Source organism: Ornithodoros turicata, chromosome 1, assembly GCF_037126465.1.
Source record: "Ornithodoros turicata isolate Travis chromosome 1, ASM3712646v1, whole genome shotgun sequence".
NCBI classification, from domain to species: domain Eukaryota; kingdom Metazoa; phylum Arthropoda; class Arachnida; order Ixodida; family Argasidae; genus Ornithodoros; species Ornithodoros turicata.
The window spans coordinates 212,347,074-212,365,443 of NC_088201.1; the positions used below are offsets into that span (position 1 = coordinate 212,347,074).

Consider the following 18,370-nt stretch of genomic DNA (forward strand, 5'->3'; position numbering starts at 1 on the left):
GCGCGGGAGCTATGTGAGGATGTACGTCCATACTTGAGCGCATGGTCGCAGATGCTTACCAGCTTGTCTCCGGAAACAAAAGTTGGCATATTTCCGTCCCTTTATTGCCGCAACTTGTGCTAAGTAGTACTGCCGATATCAGTTGTGCGTTATGGGTTCACTATTTCCTAAATGTTCCTTCTCGTTGACAAATAGGTGCTATGTGCCTTAAATTTTTTCGGAAGCGGTTCCTACCAGCGACCTGTCGGGAACCACATGCGGATCGCTATATCCCAAGGAATAGTCAGTAAATGCCTGCATCAAGTTACAGAAGCTATCCAGACGCACGTTGTCGAGAGGTGGATATGGTACCCAGTTGATGTGGTGGGCCTTCAGGACATCAAGGAGGGCTTTTATGAACGGAATCGATTCCCTGGTGTTGTGGGTGCCATTGACTGCATCCATGTTGCCATAGTGGCGCCTCCAAAGGACTTGTTCCTCATCTGAAAGGGCTACCACACTCTAAACGTGCAGTTGGTGAGTAAGCCTCCAACACGAAATAGGAGCAAATGGCAGAACTACTGCTACTTTATTGAACACGGATTACAGCAAAGTTGAAGAGGTTCAATAGTCTCCTCCCGTTTTCGGACTGGGTATCTGGAAACAAAACAATGTAGGTCAGTAATGAGATATTAGTGGAGACGTGGAAAGACCGCATTTCGTTGGTTAAGCACCTAACGCAGTTAGAAACTATAGTCGAGATGCACTAATTCGGACGACACGAACGGTATAGACTACAGTCGTTCACATCGAGTCATCACACTGTGACTTTGCATATCAGTGACTTCCCTCAATCCTCTCACAGGTATGCGATACGGATCTCAAGATATGGAGCATTAACGCGAAATACCCAGGGAGAACCCATGACGCACATATCTGGCGGAACAGGGCCCTCAGGAGGGCATTTCCTGCCGGGATGATACTACAGACAGGGTGCTGGCTCATAGGCAGGTTTACACTTATATATAATACTTGCACTTATTTTTAACATAACTAAAAGGGGGATGTGAATTATGTTTTTCCATACGGTATATACGGTGCGGCTAAAAGTTTTTTTATGTACCAACTTGCTCCAATCTCCGCCTTAACTCAGGAAATTTTATGGCCGTGAGTGCGCACGTACTCACGGCTTCTTGGTTTTGCTGCCTTATTTGCATGCGATTCGCGATGGCCTGCACAAGAGAGCGTATGCGCGTTTATAAAGAATTTACTATGTGATAAGAGGGTTTCTGAGGCTATCTCCGACCTTTCTAAAACCGTTAATTAAAGCTTAGTTAACATTTTTTTAATTATTTGTTAGACATGCGCGTACTCGCTTAATATAAACTGAAAGCACCTTCTTTATGTAACATAACAGAGCAGTTAATCATTTCTTCCCTTCTAAGGAACTTCCTGACCCAGGCAACAGCGGATATCCACAGGAGCCGTGGCTTATGGTGCCATACCCCTCACCTAGCGGGACTGACGGGGACATCGCACGGTACAATCGAGTACACCGGTCGGCAATAAGCGTTATAAAGAGGTGCAACGGCGCACTGAAGGCTCGGTCAGATGCCTTCTGAGACACAGGGCACTCCACTACCGCCTTACGTTTCCTTCAAAGATGAAAGCCCAGTGCAAAGCCAGTCAAGTGTATAAGGGGGAAAAAATTAGCAGGAGCTCTTTGGCTGCACGTATAGCCTATGTTCGTAAGTCAAACGTCGCCATGCCAGTACTGGACAGCTGTTTCGGCCTCCTTGGCCCTCATCAGGCAGTCAACGTTTGAGCGGATGGCGTGCTGCTGATGGGGCCCAAAAAGGCCGAAACAAATAAATAAATAATTGAGGGTTTACGTCGCGAGACCACTGAGATCGTGAGCGACGCCGCAGCGGTCGGTCTGTGGATTGCCTTTACCCACCTGAGGGTTCTTTAACGTGCGATGAAAGCTCACCATATGGCACGCCGTATTTAACGACCCTCGCGGAAGACGCCGTGTCGTCTAAGCAACTTGTACCTTGCCACCAAGTTGCTGGCGTCCTCGGCAGGGTTCGAACCCGCGATCTCGGGATCAGAGGGCGAACACGCTACCGACTGAGCCACCAAGGCCGACAACAGTCATTATTACGGTATATTTAATAGGTATTAATTACACTACCGAAACCCTACACGGTATGATATGTTCTTTGTACGCCAAAACCTGGAATGGTGAATGAACCTGGAATGAATTTGGAACCTCATGATGATCCAAAGCGGCAAAATGAATTATTTCTCTCGAATAGTCTTTGTGAAAAAACGAAAAAATCGAGAAAATGTGGGCCTGAATTCGAGTATTTCGCTTTTGCCGTTTTTGCACGCGTATATCCCCTTTAGTTTTAAAAGGTATTATTCTGCAATTTTTTTACGCTTTAGCATGTTTACTGCGCAACAGCCCGAGCCCAAATTTTGGCGCGCAGATGCAACGCTCTGTGAAATAAAAAATGATGAACATGCTCTAGAGCGCAGTTTTGTTTCAACTTTGACGCGTGATTTCTCTCGCTGTAGATGTTCCTCATTACCGCATTTGGTATCAGTTTACTCAGCTTGTAATGTTCTTTTATTTGATATATCTATCGCAGTTGTACCTTCTACCGGTATCTACTGAAATCGACAAGCGTTTAAGCATATTTCGAGAAAACAATGATTTTGCCCGTCAGCTTCTCAAAAAGACTTTTGATTTCATTTATTTTTTGCCAGGACATGGCCTGATCTTAGATCTTTCAGCTGATATAAAAAAAAATAAAAATCTGCTTCAAAGGGTGCGCACTGGATCCTAAAGGGTTCTGTCTATCTGTCATGATGATGATGATGATTAGGAGTTTAATGGCGCTTTGACAACAAAGATCATAATGCGCCATAAACTGAGGTACGGTTGAGACAGTGGTGATGTTATGGTTATTTAAGAGTAAACACGATGACTAATAAAAGATGAGTGTATACGTGTAAGACTACAAAAGGCTAATAACGCCAACGTCTCTCAAGAAATCAAAGACGCTCGTAAAAGGGACGAGAGCCTCGTCACCAAGCAATAGGGCTGGGTGAAGAGGTAAAAAGTGTTTATAAAATTCCTTGAAGTGATGTTTGCGATGTATTTCATGATGTGTACATGTGATGAGTATGTGTACAACAGACAGGAGCTGACCACAGTGCGCACACGGGGGTGGCTCCTCTCCCCGAAGTAAGAACCCATGTGTAAGGAACGTATGGCCTATACGTAACCTTGCTCGTAAAGTGCACAACAGGCGGTTTTCCAGCCGGTCTCCTGTATCATGAATGTGAGGTTTAACCAAGTGGAGCTTGTTATTTGTCTCTGCGTTCCAAAAGGCTTGCCACAATCTGTGCAGTGATTTCTTGAGTGCCGATCTCATATCTTGCACGGACATCTCAAAAGGCGTGATGTCATTTTGGAGAGCAGCTGCAGCTGCTTGATCTGCCAACTCATTGCCTTTGATGCCTACGTGGCTGGGCACCCAGCATAGGATGAAGGAGTACCCCTTTGTTCTTATCAAACTGGCTAAAGATCTTGCTCGCTTCACAAGAAAGTTCTTTGTTGAGTGCTGACTACAAATTGCGTTAATGGAACTCAAGGAGTCTGTATATATAACAGAGGACTTTATGAAATCTTGAAGGATGTAGTTGAGAGCCAAGATAATCGCGTAAACCTCGGCAGTAAAAATTGATGCAAATGTTTTTATACGATGAGACCTTGTGTGCGCGCCACAAATCATGGCACAAGTCACTCCTGCACTAGACTTGAACCCATCTGTGTAAATTTCAGTATGGTTATCAAAGCTGTCTTTCAAGTGTACAAACTCTGATGAGACACTGTCTTGTTTCTTGTACTTTGCCAAAGCGGTGTCAGACCTTGGAGGTGGTTCCCAGGGTGGGAGCTTTCTCCTACACTCTACAACTTGTAGGCCACAGGGAGAGAAACCGTGGCAATCAAACTCTGATGCAATCAATTCGCTTAAACAGCTGTTTAAAGCGTGTGTGCTTGACGCAAGTCGAGGCTGGATTTTGGGGTAGACTACATATTCTAACTGCGTACGACGTACCGAGGTAAGAACGCCGTCTTTTCAAGGAGCATTCCTTTGATTCAACATATAGACTCTGTACTGGAGACGTTCGGAAGGCGCCAAGCACGAGCCTGAGCCCCTGGTGATGGACAGGGTCCAGGGCTTTCAACACCGACTCGCGAGCAGAGCCGTAGACAAAGGACCCATAATCAAGTTTCGAGCGAATACATGCAGTATACACTTGGTGCAGTGTTTCCTGGTCTGCACCTCAAGATCTGTGAGAAATGATTTTTGGAATGTTTAGTGACTTGACACACTTTATCTTTAGGTTTTGGACATGAGCCTTGAAGGTCAGCTTCGAGTCGAAAGTGATGCCAAGAAATTTGGCTACTGGTTGAACAAGGATGTCTTGTCGGTTAAGCTGCAGCGTAGGTGGTGAAAACAGTCCTTTCTTAGGACTTCTTTTCTTAGCTGAAAATGTAAATCCATTTGATGAAGACCACTTGGCCATATCGTTAATGGCAACCTGCATCTGTCGTTCGCATACTGACAGGATCGCGGAGCAACAAGATATTTGAATGCCATCCACGTACAAGGAGAAAGATATGGAGGGCAGGATGACATTGGTCACAGAGTTGATTTTCACAATAAATAAAACAACACTGAGAACGGATCCCTGCTGGACACCATTCTCTTGTACGAAGGGGCGGGATAGAGTGGTTCCCAGTCGCACTCTAAAGGATCTGTGCAGGAGGAAGTTTGAAATGCATCTAAGGAGTCTGCCCTCCACGCCAAAAGAGTAGACATCCTGCAGAATACCGTGTCGCCGCGCAGCGTCATACGCTTTCTCTAAATCAAAGAAAACGGATAGGCAATGTTGTCTTCTGACGAAGGCTTCACGGATAGTGGTTTCTAGCCGAACAAGGTGATCCATAGTGGAGCACCCTCCTCGAAAATCAGATTGAAATTCAGAAAGGCAACTATTTTCTTCCAAATGATGAACCAGCCGGTTATTGACCATTCGCTCAAGCGTCTTCCCAATACAACTCGTAAGGGCGATAGGTCTGTAACTGGCTGGATTCGATGCTTCCTTTCTTGGCTTGAGAAGGGGAATGACAGTCTTCCATAATAATGGTAACGTTCCCTCTGCCCAAACACGGTTAAAGAAAAGGAGCAACAATTTTTTTGAGTCATCAGACAAGTGGCACAGCATAGAGTAGGTTACTGTGTCTGGGCCCGGGGCAGTGGCTTTAGCAGCGAATAGGGATCGCCGAAGCTCCACCATCGTGAATCGCTGATTGTACACGTACTCATCACCACCACTCATTGGAATTTTTCGCTTCTCAGCGTTTCGTTTTACTCTAAGAAATTCAGGAGTGTAATGGGATGAACCAGAGATGCGTTCAAAATGTTGTCCGAGCGCATCCGCCTGTCCTTGTAGGCTTCCGCACACCTGCCTGTTGACTTCTAAAAGAGGGATTGTATAACTGCGGTGTTCTCCTCTGATTTTGCGAAGTCTGTCCCACACTACTTTGGAGGGGGTACTGGGAGATAGAGAAGGCACGAAGTTGTGCCAAGATGACCGCTTTGCTTATTTCCGCGTCCATCTGGCCTTGGCTCTCGCCTTTTTAACAAAAGAAGATTTTGTGATGTGGGGTACCTCCGAAATGTACCCCACGCACGATTTTCAAGTTTACGGGTTTCCTTGCACTCGCTGTTCCACCATGGCTTCGGTCGTTTCGGTAGACGACCGGAAGTCTGGGGAATGGATTGTGTTGCTGCATCGAGGATGACGTTGATAATTACATTGTTGGCCTCTTCAATCGTCATCCTCTCCACAGGGATTAACGACAGGTCACATTTTTTAGAGAAAGCATTCCAGTCAGCATGTTGGAGCTTCCATCTAGGGGGCATGCTGTCAGACTATTGACTGCACACATATATTTCAGGATTACTGGAAAGTGATCGCTCCCAAGTGGGTTTTCTTCCACGCTCCATTCTATATCTTGATAGAGACATGGACTGCAAAGTGATAAATCTAAGACCGAGAAAGACTTGAACAGTGGACGTACGTAGGTGCTCCTGTATTTAAAAGACAGATGGAGGTTGATAACAAGACCCTTTCCAACATTTTCCCTCGGCCGTCGGTTCTTGTACTGCCCACAGCGGATTGTGGGCATTAAAGTCGCCTAAGAGTATAAATGGAGTTGGAGGTTGGCTGATTAAGTGTTCTATATCCCTCTGTGCAAAATTTCCTGATAGTGGTACTTGTCGAAGAGACCGTTCATTACGTCTAAGTTAGAAAGTAAACCACGGCAGTTCCACTGGAGGAAGTGGTTCATAATGGTCACACTAAAAAGGAGGAAAAGGAGGAAAAGAAAGCGCAGCAGTTGGTGACACCTACTAGAAAAGACTGTACCATTTAGGGGGGTTGGACCCTTCGCGGGGGTTGTTTCTGTTGGTCATTCCCTTTGAAACCCCTTCCTCGTCCTTTTTCTCGTTTTTCCTTCCCTTGTGAAGGAATGCTGGGGAGCCTCGACGATGACCTGTGCGACATGCAGTCGTCATCGTCGACCTCCATACTTTGGGTGCCTTTTTGGGAAGGGCCTTTTACGACCCCGTCCCAAACTGACTGTATGCCATCGACCTTAGAGGAGGCCGTGGCTGTTTCTTTGTGGCCAGTTGAACGGCTGGCCTCCGTCACGGCAGAAGGCATCGGAGTGTCTCCAGCCTTCTCAGGTTGGGGAGTGTAGAGTGGAGACTCAGAACCCAAAAAACAGGTCTGTGTCTCCACGGACTTCCTCGGTGGGGCCACTCCCCTACGCACCACGTCGGAAAAACTTCCTTTCTTTCTGAACTCGAGCTGTGCTCGTGCATCTTTGTAGTTTAAGTTCTGTTCTGTTTTCATTTTCAATATTTCTTTTTCTTCTTTCCATCGTGGGCAGGACTGAGAATAGACCGGGTGCCCCCCCCCCCCCCCACAGTTAGCACAGTGGAAGTCTTTTGTGCACGACTCGGGAGTATGTTTTTTGCCAGCACATCTGGGACACACCAACTGTCCTCGACAGACTTGGGAGCTGTGCCCAAACCGCTGGCATTTGAAACAGCGACGAGGATTACGAATAAACGGCCTCACATGGCAATTGACATAACCGGCTTTGATGGTAGAAGGAAGTGTGTGCAGCTTAAATGACAGGATGATGTGCTTTGTCGGGATCTCCTTGCCATCTCTCTGCATAATTATCCGTTTGGCAGAGACGACGCCTTGCTCTTTCAATCGCTCTTCGATTTCAGATTCGCTGCACTCGATTAACTCTTCGTCGGAAATGACTCCCTTAACATTGTTCAGAGTTCGGTGGGTTGTAACTGAAACAGCTATCTCCCCGATGTTCTTTAGAGATTGCAGTGCTGTACTTTGTTGTTTATTGTTGACCTCTACCTGAATGTCTCCTGAGCTCTGTTTCTTGGCCTGAAACGACTTTACTATTACGTGTTCGAGTGCCCTAGCAATAAGAAAAGGAGATACTTTAGATAGTTGTTTAGTCTCGTCATCTGAGTGAAGAATCAGGAACTTGGCAAAGCCAAGGTTCCGGATAACTTAGGTCAGTGAAATTCATCGTTTGTACTTCGGTGCGGCTCCTCTTCGGGCGCCGATCGGGTTTTTTTAGGTGATTGCGTCCATAGAAAATCATGAATTACATTCGGTGCAGACATCCTGCCGCCCACCACGGAGCCCAACCAGGGGACCGCACACCACGCAGTAGCAGGTACCTCTGCATGATACCCAAGTGCAGCTTTCTGGAGAGTGAAAAGAACTGCCGAAGGTTGACCCTTGGCGCCAAAGAAGGTGAAAAGAGGAAGGGAGCGAGGAGGAGAGAGGATAAGGAGAAAGCAATGAAAAGTGAGATGGCGACTGGCTGAATAGTCCTGGCCGGGCCTTCCAGGACCACCCGTCTATATGGGAAGCAGGGGCCAAAGCAGTGTGTTGTTTTCCCGGAGGGGCCCCGAAGGGTCAAAACCAACCTCCTAGTCCACTCAACTGCCAGGATCCCCCTTTCGCCAGACACGGGAAAGCCACGCACAGCTACACGTGGGGGTCTCCCTCCTGCGGCGAGCCAACCGTGAGTGCAGGAGGGGGCTACTGCGGCTGCTGCCGGGCGATGGGGGGCGCCAAGTTCCCGACGCCGGGTGTCTATCTGTCAACGAAGCATCGCTGGTGTGTGAACACGACTATCTTTGTCATCACTGTTTCAAGTTCTATTATGGTGAGCTATCTATGGTGAGCTCACCATAGTTCTATGGTGCTTCCATCGTTCAAGCTCTCTCTCAACAATCTTCTTCTTCGTCGTGTGCGAGTCAGGCGACATCCGTTGATCAACCGCGTCTAATCCAGCTTGATGCAACTGATGACGTAAACTGTAGTGTTGTTGCCGCAAATATTGATGTTACGCCTTTGAAGACCCTTGGTGCAGTGAAGCAACAGCTACGAAAATTGTACGTCAGAAGAAAGAAGGCGGAGATCCAACAGCAGATGTCACAGAAAGTTAAAGCAGCCTATGACGTTGAGACATCTGAGCAGGTCGAGTGCAACGTCTGCTCCCACTGGGTAGAGGGCTCCCGTATAGCCTGTAGCGATCACCGCATCTTCAGCACACGAGTCATCACCATCAATACCTCCTGCGCACCTGCCCCCGCGGCGCGAGGTTTCGTTTTCGACTGCATCGCCATTCCCTGTCATTAAACCGTCATACACCGTAGAGCTCACTCGTCTCTTTCATAGCCTCTACAACTGGTGACCGGAGATGTACTACCTTCACCACCTGCGCCGCTACCTCTCCTGCCATCAACGCCATGGCCTGCAGAGGTGACCACCCCGCTCTACCGGCGGCGGTGGAGCGGGGTTTGAGCTTCAGAAATGCACTTCGTATCAAGATCGGTGCCGACCGTACACGCTGCTTTCTAGTTCCCTCAGCAAGGAAGATATTCAGCGCTTGGTCCCAGAATCCGTGAAGCATATGATTGGAAAAGCGCGCAAGCTGAAGGATAAGGCAGGAGTCTGGGCTGTTCCGGACACTTACGAGGGAAAAAAAGGCTAGAAAGGAATATGTGGACGATGCCTTGAAATACTACACAGACGACGACTATACATGCTCTGTGCAAAGCCCGAACATGAAGGACGTGCTCACGGTGGTGATCAACGACGAAAAGGTCCAAGTTGTCAGGCGTTACACGACGCGAACAGTGCGTGAAGCGTACCAACTTTTCAAAGATGATAACCCAGGTACAAGTCTCCGCCTCGCGAAATTTTACAGGCTACGTCCAAAGTGGGTGAAAATAGATACTCGACAGGACGTTTGTTCTTGCATTTACTGCGCAAACTTCCGAGTTATGTGTGTGTACCGTACAAAATAGTGGTCGTTCTACAATAACAGCCCAGGAAATCAAGTCATATATGATGTGCGAAGTGAATAATGCATCTTGTTTTCTTAGGCTTTGTCAGTGTTGTCCAGGAGAAGATGGTTTATCTCTTGATAAAGTCGGCATTGACATGGACGATGATGTGAAAGTTGCGGCCACGGCAAAAGTGCGTGCGACGAGATCGGTGGAATAATCAAGCACCATGCCACGACACATAACTTGCGTTCACGTGAGCAAGACGCCATCCTAGGATCACAAGATATGATAACATGCTTGCCAAAATACCTAAAGCACGTCCATTTCCTGCATCTACGCGCAGAGGGCCTGATTTCTGGGCTACCTGGTCAACCTGGGATACAAGGTTCGCATGTGTGGCAAAGCAAGACACGGACTGAAAGGAGACGGACAGGACGGAAACTGGAAGCCGAGAAACATTCATAGCTCGTACCGCGGACAGTGAATGCAGAAAAGTGACATTTTCATAGAAACTCAGTGAAATCATTTCATTTGTCACTGCCATTGCGAAATGCTGCCTCTGATTTCGCAGTCTTGTAAATACGTCTATATCAATTACCACTTTTGATTACACAATGTTGATTACACAATTTTCTTTTACGACATCGACAGAGCGCCGACACTCCGCGGTACCGCCAGCCCCACTCCGACGCTACGCGCGCGGAGTACGGCCACGCTTTAACGCGCTAATCGCCAGTGCACACCTTTTGAAGCACATTTTTTTATATCAGCTGAAAGAAGATCACGGGTTATGTCCTGGCAAAAAAATTAAATGAAATTAAAAGGGGCCTTTTTGAGAAACTGACGCGCAAAATCCTTGTTTTCTCGAAATATGCTTAAACGTTTGTCGATTTCAGTAGATGCCGGTAGAAGGTACAACTGCGATAGATATATCAAATAAAAGAACATTAAGAGCTGAGTAAACTGATACCAAGTGACATCTACAGCCAGGGAACTCACGCGTCGAAGTTGGAACAAAACTGCGCTCTAGAGCATGTTCACCATTTTTTATATGAGAGAGCGTTGCACCTGCGCGCCAAAATTTGCGCTCGGGCTATTGGTCAGTAGGCATGGTCAAGCGTAAAAAAACTGCAGAACAGTACCTTTTAAAACTCGGGAGATATGCGCGTGCAAAAACGGCAGAAACGAAATACTCGAATTCAGGTCCATATTTTCTCGATTGTTTTTTTTTTTTTTTGCACAAGAACTACTCGGTAGCAATAATTCATTGTGCCGCTTTTGATCATCATGTGCGCTGAGCTTCTAAATATAAAAAAAATAATGAAAATCCAGGAGGTCGACGGGACCTCCCTGCCTGAACTGACGTGAAACCGGCCAGCTTCAAAATATTCATCTTGCGCATCTAGACACTGCTTCCATCGCTGTGGCAACACCTTGATGCATTTGGCGTAGACGTGGGCTCCTGTCGTAGCCACTGCAGGACATCTCCGCCTGTTGGTTTCGAGGAGGGCTTCATCTGTGCTGAGCGCATTTCCTCCAAGGTGCTCTTTATGGTGCTCAAACAAATGGTAATCGCTTTAGGGATCCGTCGGGGCTGTAAAAGGCATGGGGCAAAATCTTCCAGCGCATTTTGGCTAGGGCAGCTACCGTCAAATTCGCCGTGTCAAGCTTTGCATTGTTATGACTACGAATGACTGTTCAGCACAGCATCCCAGGTCTACACTCTAAATACTGTGACGGACATGTGCCAGTTAAAAAAGTTCCCTCAGAAAGTGCAGCCGGTACACAGCCGTAACCGTCTGGAAGCAGCCCTAACGGTTATCAAATAGTAAGCACAGCGATCCTCATCGCCAAATTTCAACAGGTGGAAAGCCGTCACGTTGGTATGAAACGGCTTTGTGCCCGCTGAATAATATGTGTGCCTCCTGAACCTTGTACTCGTGTGCTTGTTGAATAATGCGTGTGCCGGCTGAATATGTGTGCCTTCGTTGCATGGAGGAAGGAAACACAGGAGCGGCCCTTCCAATTTTTTGCCATTGGGACGGGCGTGCCAGCTTCGCACTGCATGCTGGGATGCTCCTGTCTACCATGTGACCGCTCACGTGACCCCAAGAGCATGCGCAGGCCAGCTCCCAAAGCAGACGACGGGAGTCGTGGTTGTCTTGCAGTTCAGATATCTGCATTGTGATGAACGCCGCGCGTCCATCTTTATTTGTGTGTGTTCGAAGATTTACTCTTGGTTTAGCCTTATACTACAGGACCGGCCAGGTTCTGCAGGGCAACCACGCAGGACTAGAAACATTATTCGCGGTAGCGATGTTTGTGAGACGACGTGGCCTCGCGTTGTGTGTTGCCGAAGTGGTAAAGCATGCCAGTAATCAAATTTGTACAACGATGGAGGAAAGCAATTGAGTCTGCAGCTGTAGCACAGCGCAGGCTTGCAAAGGAAGGGTTCAAGATGACCCTCTCACAGACAGGGGTACGCCGAAACAGCCGGTCAAGTACGGGCTTACAGGAAACGTTATTCCCGTGGGAGAGCTGCTTTCTGTTGAACGACAGCCGCAACCGCGGTTAGAACACGTTGACAAAACGTTGTTTCCGCAGTGGTGCTCACATTTTAAGAGTAAATGACTTTGGAAAAGCGTAAAGCACGAAAAGCAGCGAGAGCAACAAAGCGCTGCCAAACCGAAACTTTAGAGAGGATCACGTGGTGGACAGGAAGTAATGGCGGTTTTGACAGGAACGACCGCCAGAGGGGTCCCACGGAAATCTGCTCGAAACGACCGCTCCTCTGTTTCCTTCCTCCATGCTTCGTTGGAGCGTACTACGTTGTTCCGCGCTCCGCAGGTGTGGAGTGACATGGCACAACGTATTCTCCCGCAGTACGTTCCTTCCCGCTTCCCGTTTTCTTGCAGCTTTCTGCGTTGCAACCTCGGTTTTGAGAAGGATGACACCTTGCTTTTTAAGCACAGGTCTAATGTTTGCTTATGGTAAGCCAACCTAGCTGTGACGCATCGTACGCCGCCTGCGTTTTACTCGTGTTTAACAATCGAAGTACATTCTGTTGCAGACGGTGGACGCATTGCAAATGGCGGGAGGAGAGGATCGGCTGCATCGGTGAAGCGACGATGTACATTACAAGCGAGGTTAATTGTATTCTTTCATTATAGGCGACCGTGGGACTGTATCGATTGCGAGGAGGTGAGTTACAAAATGGAGTACTATTCCAGCATTAACGTTGGAGCAGTACCAGCGTGATATTCACTTCGGTTTCTCTACAGGTTGTTTGCTGTCTCAACGGTCACACATATGCGTGCAAGATTGCAACTGCCTCTCCCACGGAATTGGTGTCTGTTGCCACTTGTTGGACAATTCTTCCTCGGCCATTTCGTTTGAGGAACCGTCGTGTTCGTCACTAAGGATCTCCATTGAGCTTTCAGTGCCAGCCTGTTCGAAGTTTCGAAGATTGTGTGTTCGGCGTTTGGAGGACTGCCTGGTGCATCGGATCATCGGACGGGTTGTGTGTCCGTCCAATGCGTGCTCCATATGTGTGTGTTGGGATTAGTGAACCGTGTATGCTTTCCATTCGGCAAACGATGATGTACTGGATGCAATTTAAAGGCATGTGCAAGTCAATAAAATTTGGTGTTTCATGTTCGATGTGCTTGGAGCATTTTCTTCCTTTCTTCTTTTTTTTTTTTTTTTTGCGAAACGTGGAGGTAATTTTTCTGTTAGGGAACTCGAGAGGCGCAATGTGTTTCGCGTATTAGTGGGTGTGCTGCCACTTACAAGGCACGGGTTTCGTTTCTTTGCTCTGTATTCTTAGCGTGTGAATTTCTTGTACTCAAACCAAATGATATCAGTCGAAGTATACACGGAGGGGCAGATTGGAGGGAACCATAACATGCCACCCATCTCGAAGCGGGATCCCCGGTGTTGATACAATTCGAAGAACCCCTGTCTGACTCCACAGGCCATAACCACAACAAGTGTCGGGTTTAACTCGGTTGCGTTACAGCGGTCTGGCTGGACGAGGTGGGTGGCTTCGGTGTGTTTGTGGTTCGCTCCGTTTTCTTTTCTTTCCGTTTGTGTACAACGCTTTGGATCTCTGTACCACGTGACATTTCTTCTCTCCCTTGTGTCTTATGTAGACCAACTGTTGAGCTCTCGCTCTCGTCTGTCTGAACATGTAACTCAAGGTGAAATACAGGAACGTTTTTTCACCTCTCCACGAGGTTTATCTATCTGACGAGTCAGTTTTCTTAATCATTCTGATGAGGTCAGAATAGTGAAAAAACGCCTTCCAAGGATTGTTGGATATACGCTTGCTGATGGACGTCTACCATGCGGACATATGCGTCAGCACCAGCCTCGAGCCACACCGTCCTTGGATGAGACTTTACGCTTGACACTGTCGCCGGAAGACCGTGCGCCGTCTCGAAGCAGCGTCGGATACACCGTATCTCGCCTACAAGCAACAACGGCAGATATAGGATACATCGAGAAGCTTCGACGTCTCCGGCACCTGTCCTTCCACTCCGTGAACGGCGTTCGAGGAACTACGTGAACGACAGCCTACATCGCCATGGCCGGGAAGGACACAGGTGAGCACTTTGCAATCCAAGAGGGAGATAACTCGGACATAGCGGCTGCGGCGCAGTCCGTAGATGAACAGGACGCTAAGCCGAAACGTAGAGTAGCCCTCTCGCAAAAGGCTCAGCAGAACTACGAGCTCGAAAGAGATGAGCATCATGCGAAACTAGATAAAGCTTGGGAAGAAACAGCGCTCGAGCTGGAGAAGATCTGTATACCAGAGGCGTCGTATCAAGAAGTCGGGAGACTGAGCAACTCCTACAAACGGTACAAGCTTCACGCTGAAAGGTTCTCCTCCTTCCTAACAAAGACGAATGTGAAGCAGAGCTTAACGGAACGAGACGTTCAAAAAGCAATCGATAAGGATCGGGACGATCTTGTGCGAGATATAATCACCGAAATTGAACACCGGCTCGACAGCCAGCGAGAGACGGGCTCTCGGCGCTCCGATGGTTCTGTTCATTCATCCTTGTCGTCACGAAGTTCCACCCATTCCAGTTTGGACTCATCAGTAAGCTCCGCAGCGACTAGAGCTAGAGCCGTTGCCGAAGCAGCTCGCGCTCGCACGTCTTACAGTCAACAGGAGACTGCGATGAAACTGGAGAAAGCTCGTATAGAGGCCAACCTAGAAGTACTTCAAAGAGAGAAAGAAGCTGCTGTCGCGGAAGCGCAAGCCAAGGTTCTTGAGGCGGCACTTGAACAATACGACCCACGGCTTACAGAAGTCAAATTCGTCGACACGTCGGAAAGGACTAGGGAGTACGTTTTACGTCACGGAGTACCCCAGAGCACGCACGCATTTCCTGGAGACAGTCATCGATGGCACGGTGTAAGGGGTGAACAGACGGCTGCCGCGGCACCTGGCGCGTCACATTATGACAATGTCTCTCGCGCTTCCGCTGGGAGACTTTCTGAGGGGTGTGCAGTTGGTCTGGGGGGAGAATCAGAACCAACTGCACTCCAGAATCCCCTACCCATTATGGGTGACGTCGCCAGGTACTTACTTCGCCGGGAGCTGGTTACTACGGGTCTCTCGAAGTTCAGCGACCGTCCGGAAGACTATAGGTCGTGGAAATCGGCATTTCGTAACGCTACTAAAGACATTGGAATATCGGCCACAGAAGAGATGGATCTCCTGGTGAAGTGGCTGGGAACCGAATCGTCCGTGTACGCTAGAAGGCTAAGAGCTGTACACATCGGAAACCCGGATATGGGACTTCAGGCGATCTGTGAACGATTAGAAGAGGCCTACGGTAGCCCGGAGGCAATCGAAAACGCGCTAATAGACAGGCTTGAAACGTTTCCGAGGAGACAAGGTAGTGACCGAGAGAAACTGAGGGAGCTGGGAGATTTACTCCAAGAACTCGAGTCAGCAAAGGCAGATCCACACTTGCCTGGGCTCTCCTACCTGGACACGTCACGTGGGGTCAACCCCATTGCAGCGAAACTTCCTCTACATTTGCAAGAAAAATGGATCGCTCTAGGATCGAAATACAAGCGGGAACACCGTGTGTCTTTCCCACCATTCTCTGTCTTCTCAGACTTCGTCCGAACCACGGCGAAGACAAAGAATGATCCAAGTTTCATAATCGGGCCCTCAAGCGATAACACAGGCAAGAAGGACAAGACATCCTCGTCGACAACGCAATCCTCTAAGAAATCGTCTGTATCGGTGCACAGGACCACGATTACCTCTCAAGAAGACAGCTCAGCGAGTCAAGTGGAAAGAACTCCAAAGAACCCGGAAGGAATGTGCCCCTTGCACAGGAAGCCACATATACTCAGCAAGTGTAGGGCATTCCGTCAGAAAACTCTCGCCGAGCGAAAGCGCTTGCTGTCAGAGTTCGGCGCATGCTTCAAATGCTGTTGCGATGACGCACAACGCGAAGAGCTGCGACTCAACGATACATTGCACTGAGTGCAATAGCGACCACCACATTACGGCACTTCATCCAGAGAACGTTACCTCGCAAGCTCGACGCACCGCGGTAGTCCCGTTGGCTGAGGAAGACGGTTTCAGCCGAGCGTCCGCAAAGGTTACATCAAGCTGCACGGAAGTGTGTGGAGATGCCACTTCGAGAGTATCCTGCTCAAAAATATGTCTCGTCAAAGTGTACCCAGAAGCTCAGCCAGAACAAGCAGTTCGGATGTATGCGATCATTGACGACCAAAGCAATAAGTCATTGGCCAGACCCGAATTCTTCGAATGCTTCAACATTCACGGGTGCGAGTATCCATACACGCTAAGGACGTGCGCCGGGGTGGTTGAGACGTTGGGACGACGAGCTACCGGCTATGTTGTTGAGGGCATCGACAGTGGCATACGTCTGCCTCTACCAACGTTGACGGAGTGCGACCAGATTCCTAATGACAGGAATGAGATTCCAACACCGGACGCTGCTCGCAGACATCCTCATCTCAAGGCACTGGCAAATGTCATTCCGCCACTCGACCCCAATGCACAAATCCTACTGCTCTTAGGAAGGGATCTCGTTCAGGCGCACAAAGTGCGTCAGCAGCGCAACGGTCCCAACCACGCTCCTTTCGCCCAGAAGCTGGACCTCGGGTGGGTCATAGTTGGGGACGTCTGTATCGAACGATTGCGCACTCCACAGGTCTGTACCTTCGCCACAACCGTGTTGCAAAACGGTCGTCCTTCCTACTTCACGCCCTGCATCAACCACATGATTGTGAAAGAAAAGCCCTGCGTTGAGCATTCTGCAAAAGAAGTCGTCCAGTCTTCCCCGCCGCTAAGCAACGACCTAACTGATCCCCTGTTCCAGATCACAAGAGATGACGAGAAGCTTGCTCCGTCGATAGAAGACAAAGAATTCCTGAGCTTGATGGACGGAGAGTTCCACAGGGACACGTTAAACAACTGGGTAGCCCCTTTGCCTTTTCGTATGCCCCGACGTGAGCTCCCTGACAACCGAGAACAGGCGTTTTATCGGTTCGCTTCGTTACGTCGCACTCTGGAAAGGAATGCGGAAACGAAGAAGCACTTCGTTGCCTTCATGCAGGATATGCTCGAAAACGGCCACGCTGAGCCAGCACCGCCAAGAAAGGAAGCCAAGGAATATTGGTACCTCCCCAGCTTCGGTATTTACCACCCGCAGAAACCGGGCCAAATCCGGGTAGTTTTCGATTCAAGTACCAAGTACCAAGGTGTTTCGCTCAACGACTTGCTCCTTTCGGGACCGGACATGACAAATAGCCTGATCGGTGTGATTCTCCGTTTTAGAAAAGAGGCTGTGGCGGTAACGGCTGACATCCAGCGAATGTTTTATTCCTTCTTCGTACGTGAAGAAGACAGAGACTACCTGCACTTCTTGTGGTTCCGAGACAACGACACCAGCAAGGATGTCATTGAATACAGGATGTGTGTACATGCGTTTGGCAACACATGCTCTCCCGCTATTGCAACCTACGGCTTAAGGCGCACCGCACAGGAGGGAGAGCAGGACTTTGGTGCGGACGTTCGACACTTTATCGAGAGAGACTTCTACGTCGACGACGGCCTCAGGTCCTTACCGACCGAAGAGGAGGCTATTGATTTACTCAAAAGGACACAACACATGCTGAAAGGAGCAAACCTGCGGCTTCACAAGATAGCCTCTAACTCTGTGGAGGTCATGGGCGCCTTCCCATCCGATGACTACGCCAAGGGCCTTAAAGACATGGACTTCGACGGAGGTCACGTACCGATGCAACGGAGCCTTGGACTAAACTGGGACGTAAAGGCAGATACGTTCACCTTCAAAGTGCCCGTAAAAGACACCCCGAATACACGACGCGGCGTACTATCCACTGTGAACAGCCTATACGACCCCCTAGGATTCACAGCCCCAGTGACAGTACAAGGTAGGCTGTTGCTGAGAGATATTTCTTCAGAAACGTCGGATTGGGATGCCCCTCTCGACCTGAATGACAACTGGCTAACGTGGCGAGACTCCTTACATCATCTTGAACGGCTCAAGATACCACGCCAGTACACTGCAATCTCTCTCTCCGACGCCCGTCGACGGGAAATCTGTGTATTCTGCGATGCCTCCGAAAAGGCAATCGCCGCTGTGGCGTACATCAGAGTCACAGATGCTGATGGAATGCAACACGTCGGTTTTGTGTTCGGAAAAGCAAAGCTAGCACCACGCCCCGAGCAGACCATTCCAAGACTTGAGTTATGTGCCGCAGTGCTCGCCGTCGATATCGCCGAGTTAGTCGTCAGCGAGATCGATGCTCACATCGATGACATTAAATTCTACACGGACAGCAAAGTTGTGCTCGGATACATCTTCAATCAATCGAGGCGTTTC

The 18,370-nt window shown here is 48.8% G+C and overlaps 1 protein-coding gene across 1 annotated transcript in view; it reads right to left on the reverse strand.

Annotated features, from left to right (window-relative positions):
- Positions 1-539: 539 nt before the first annotated feature.
- LOC135379032 (caspase-3-like) overlaps positions 540-18,370 on the reverse strand; it is a 179,280-nt gene continuing 161,449 nt past the window's right edge. Inside the window, exon 10 of the mRNA XM_064612279.1 lies at positions 540-636. Coding sequence (XP_064468349.1) covers positions 604-636 — 33 coding nt within the window. The 3' untranslated portion in view covers positions 540-603. The remainder of the gene's footprint in view (positions 637-18,370) is intronic.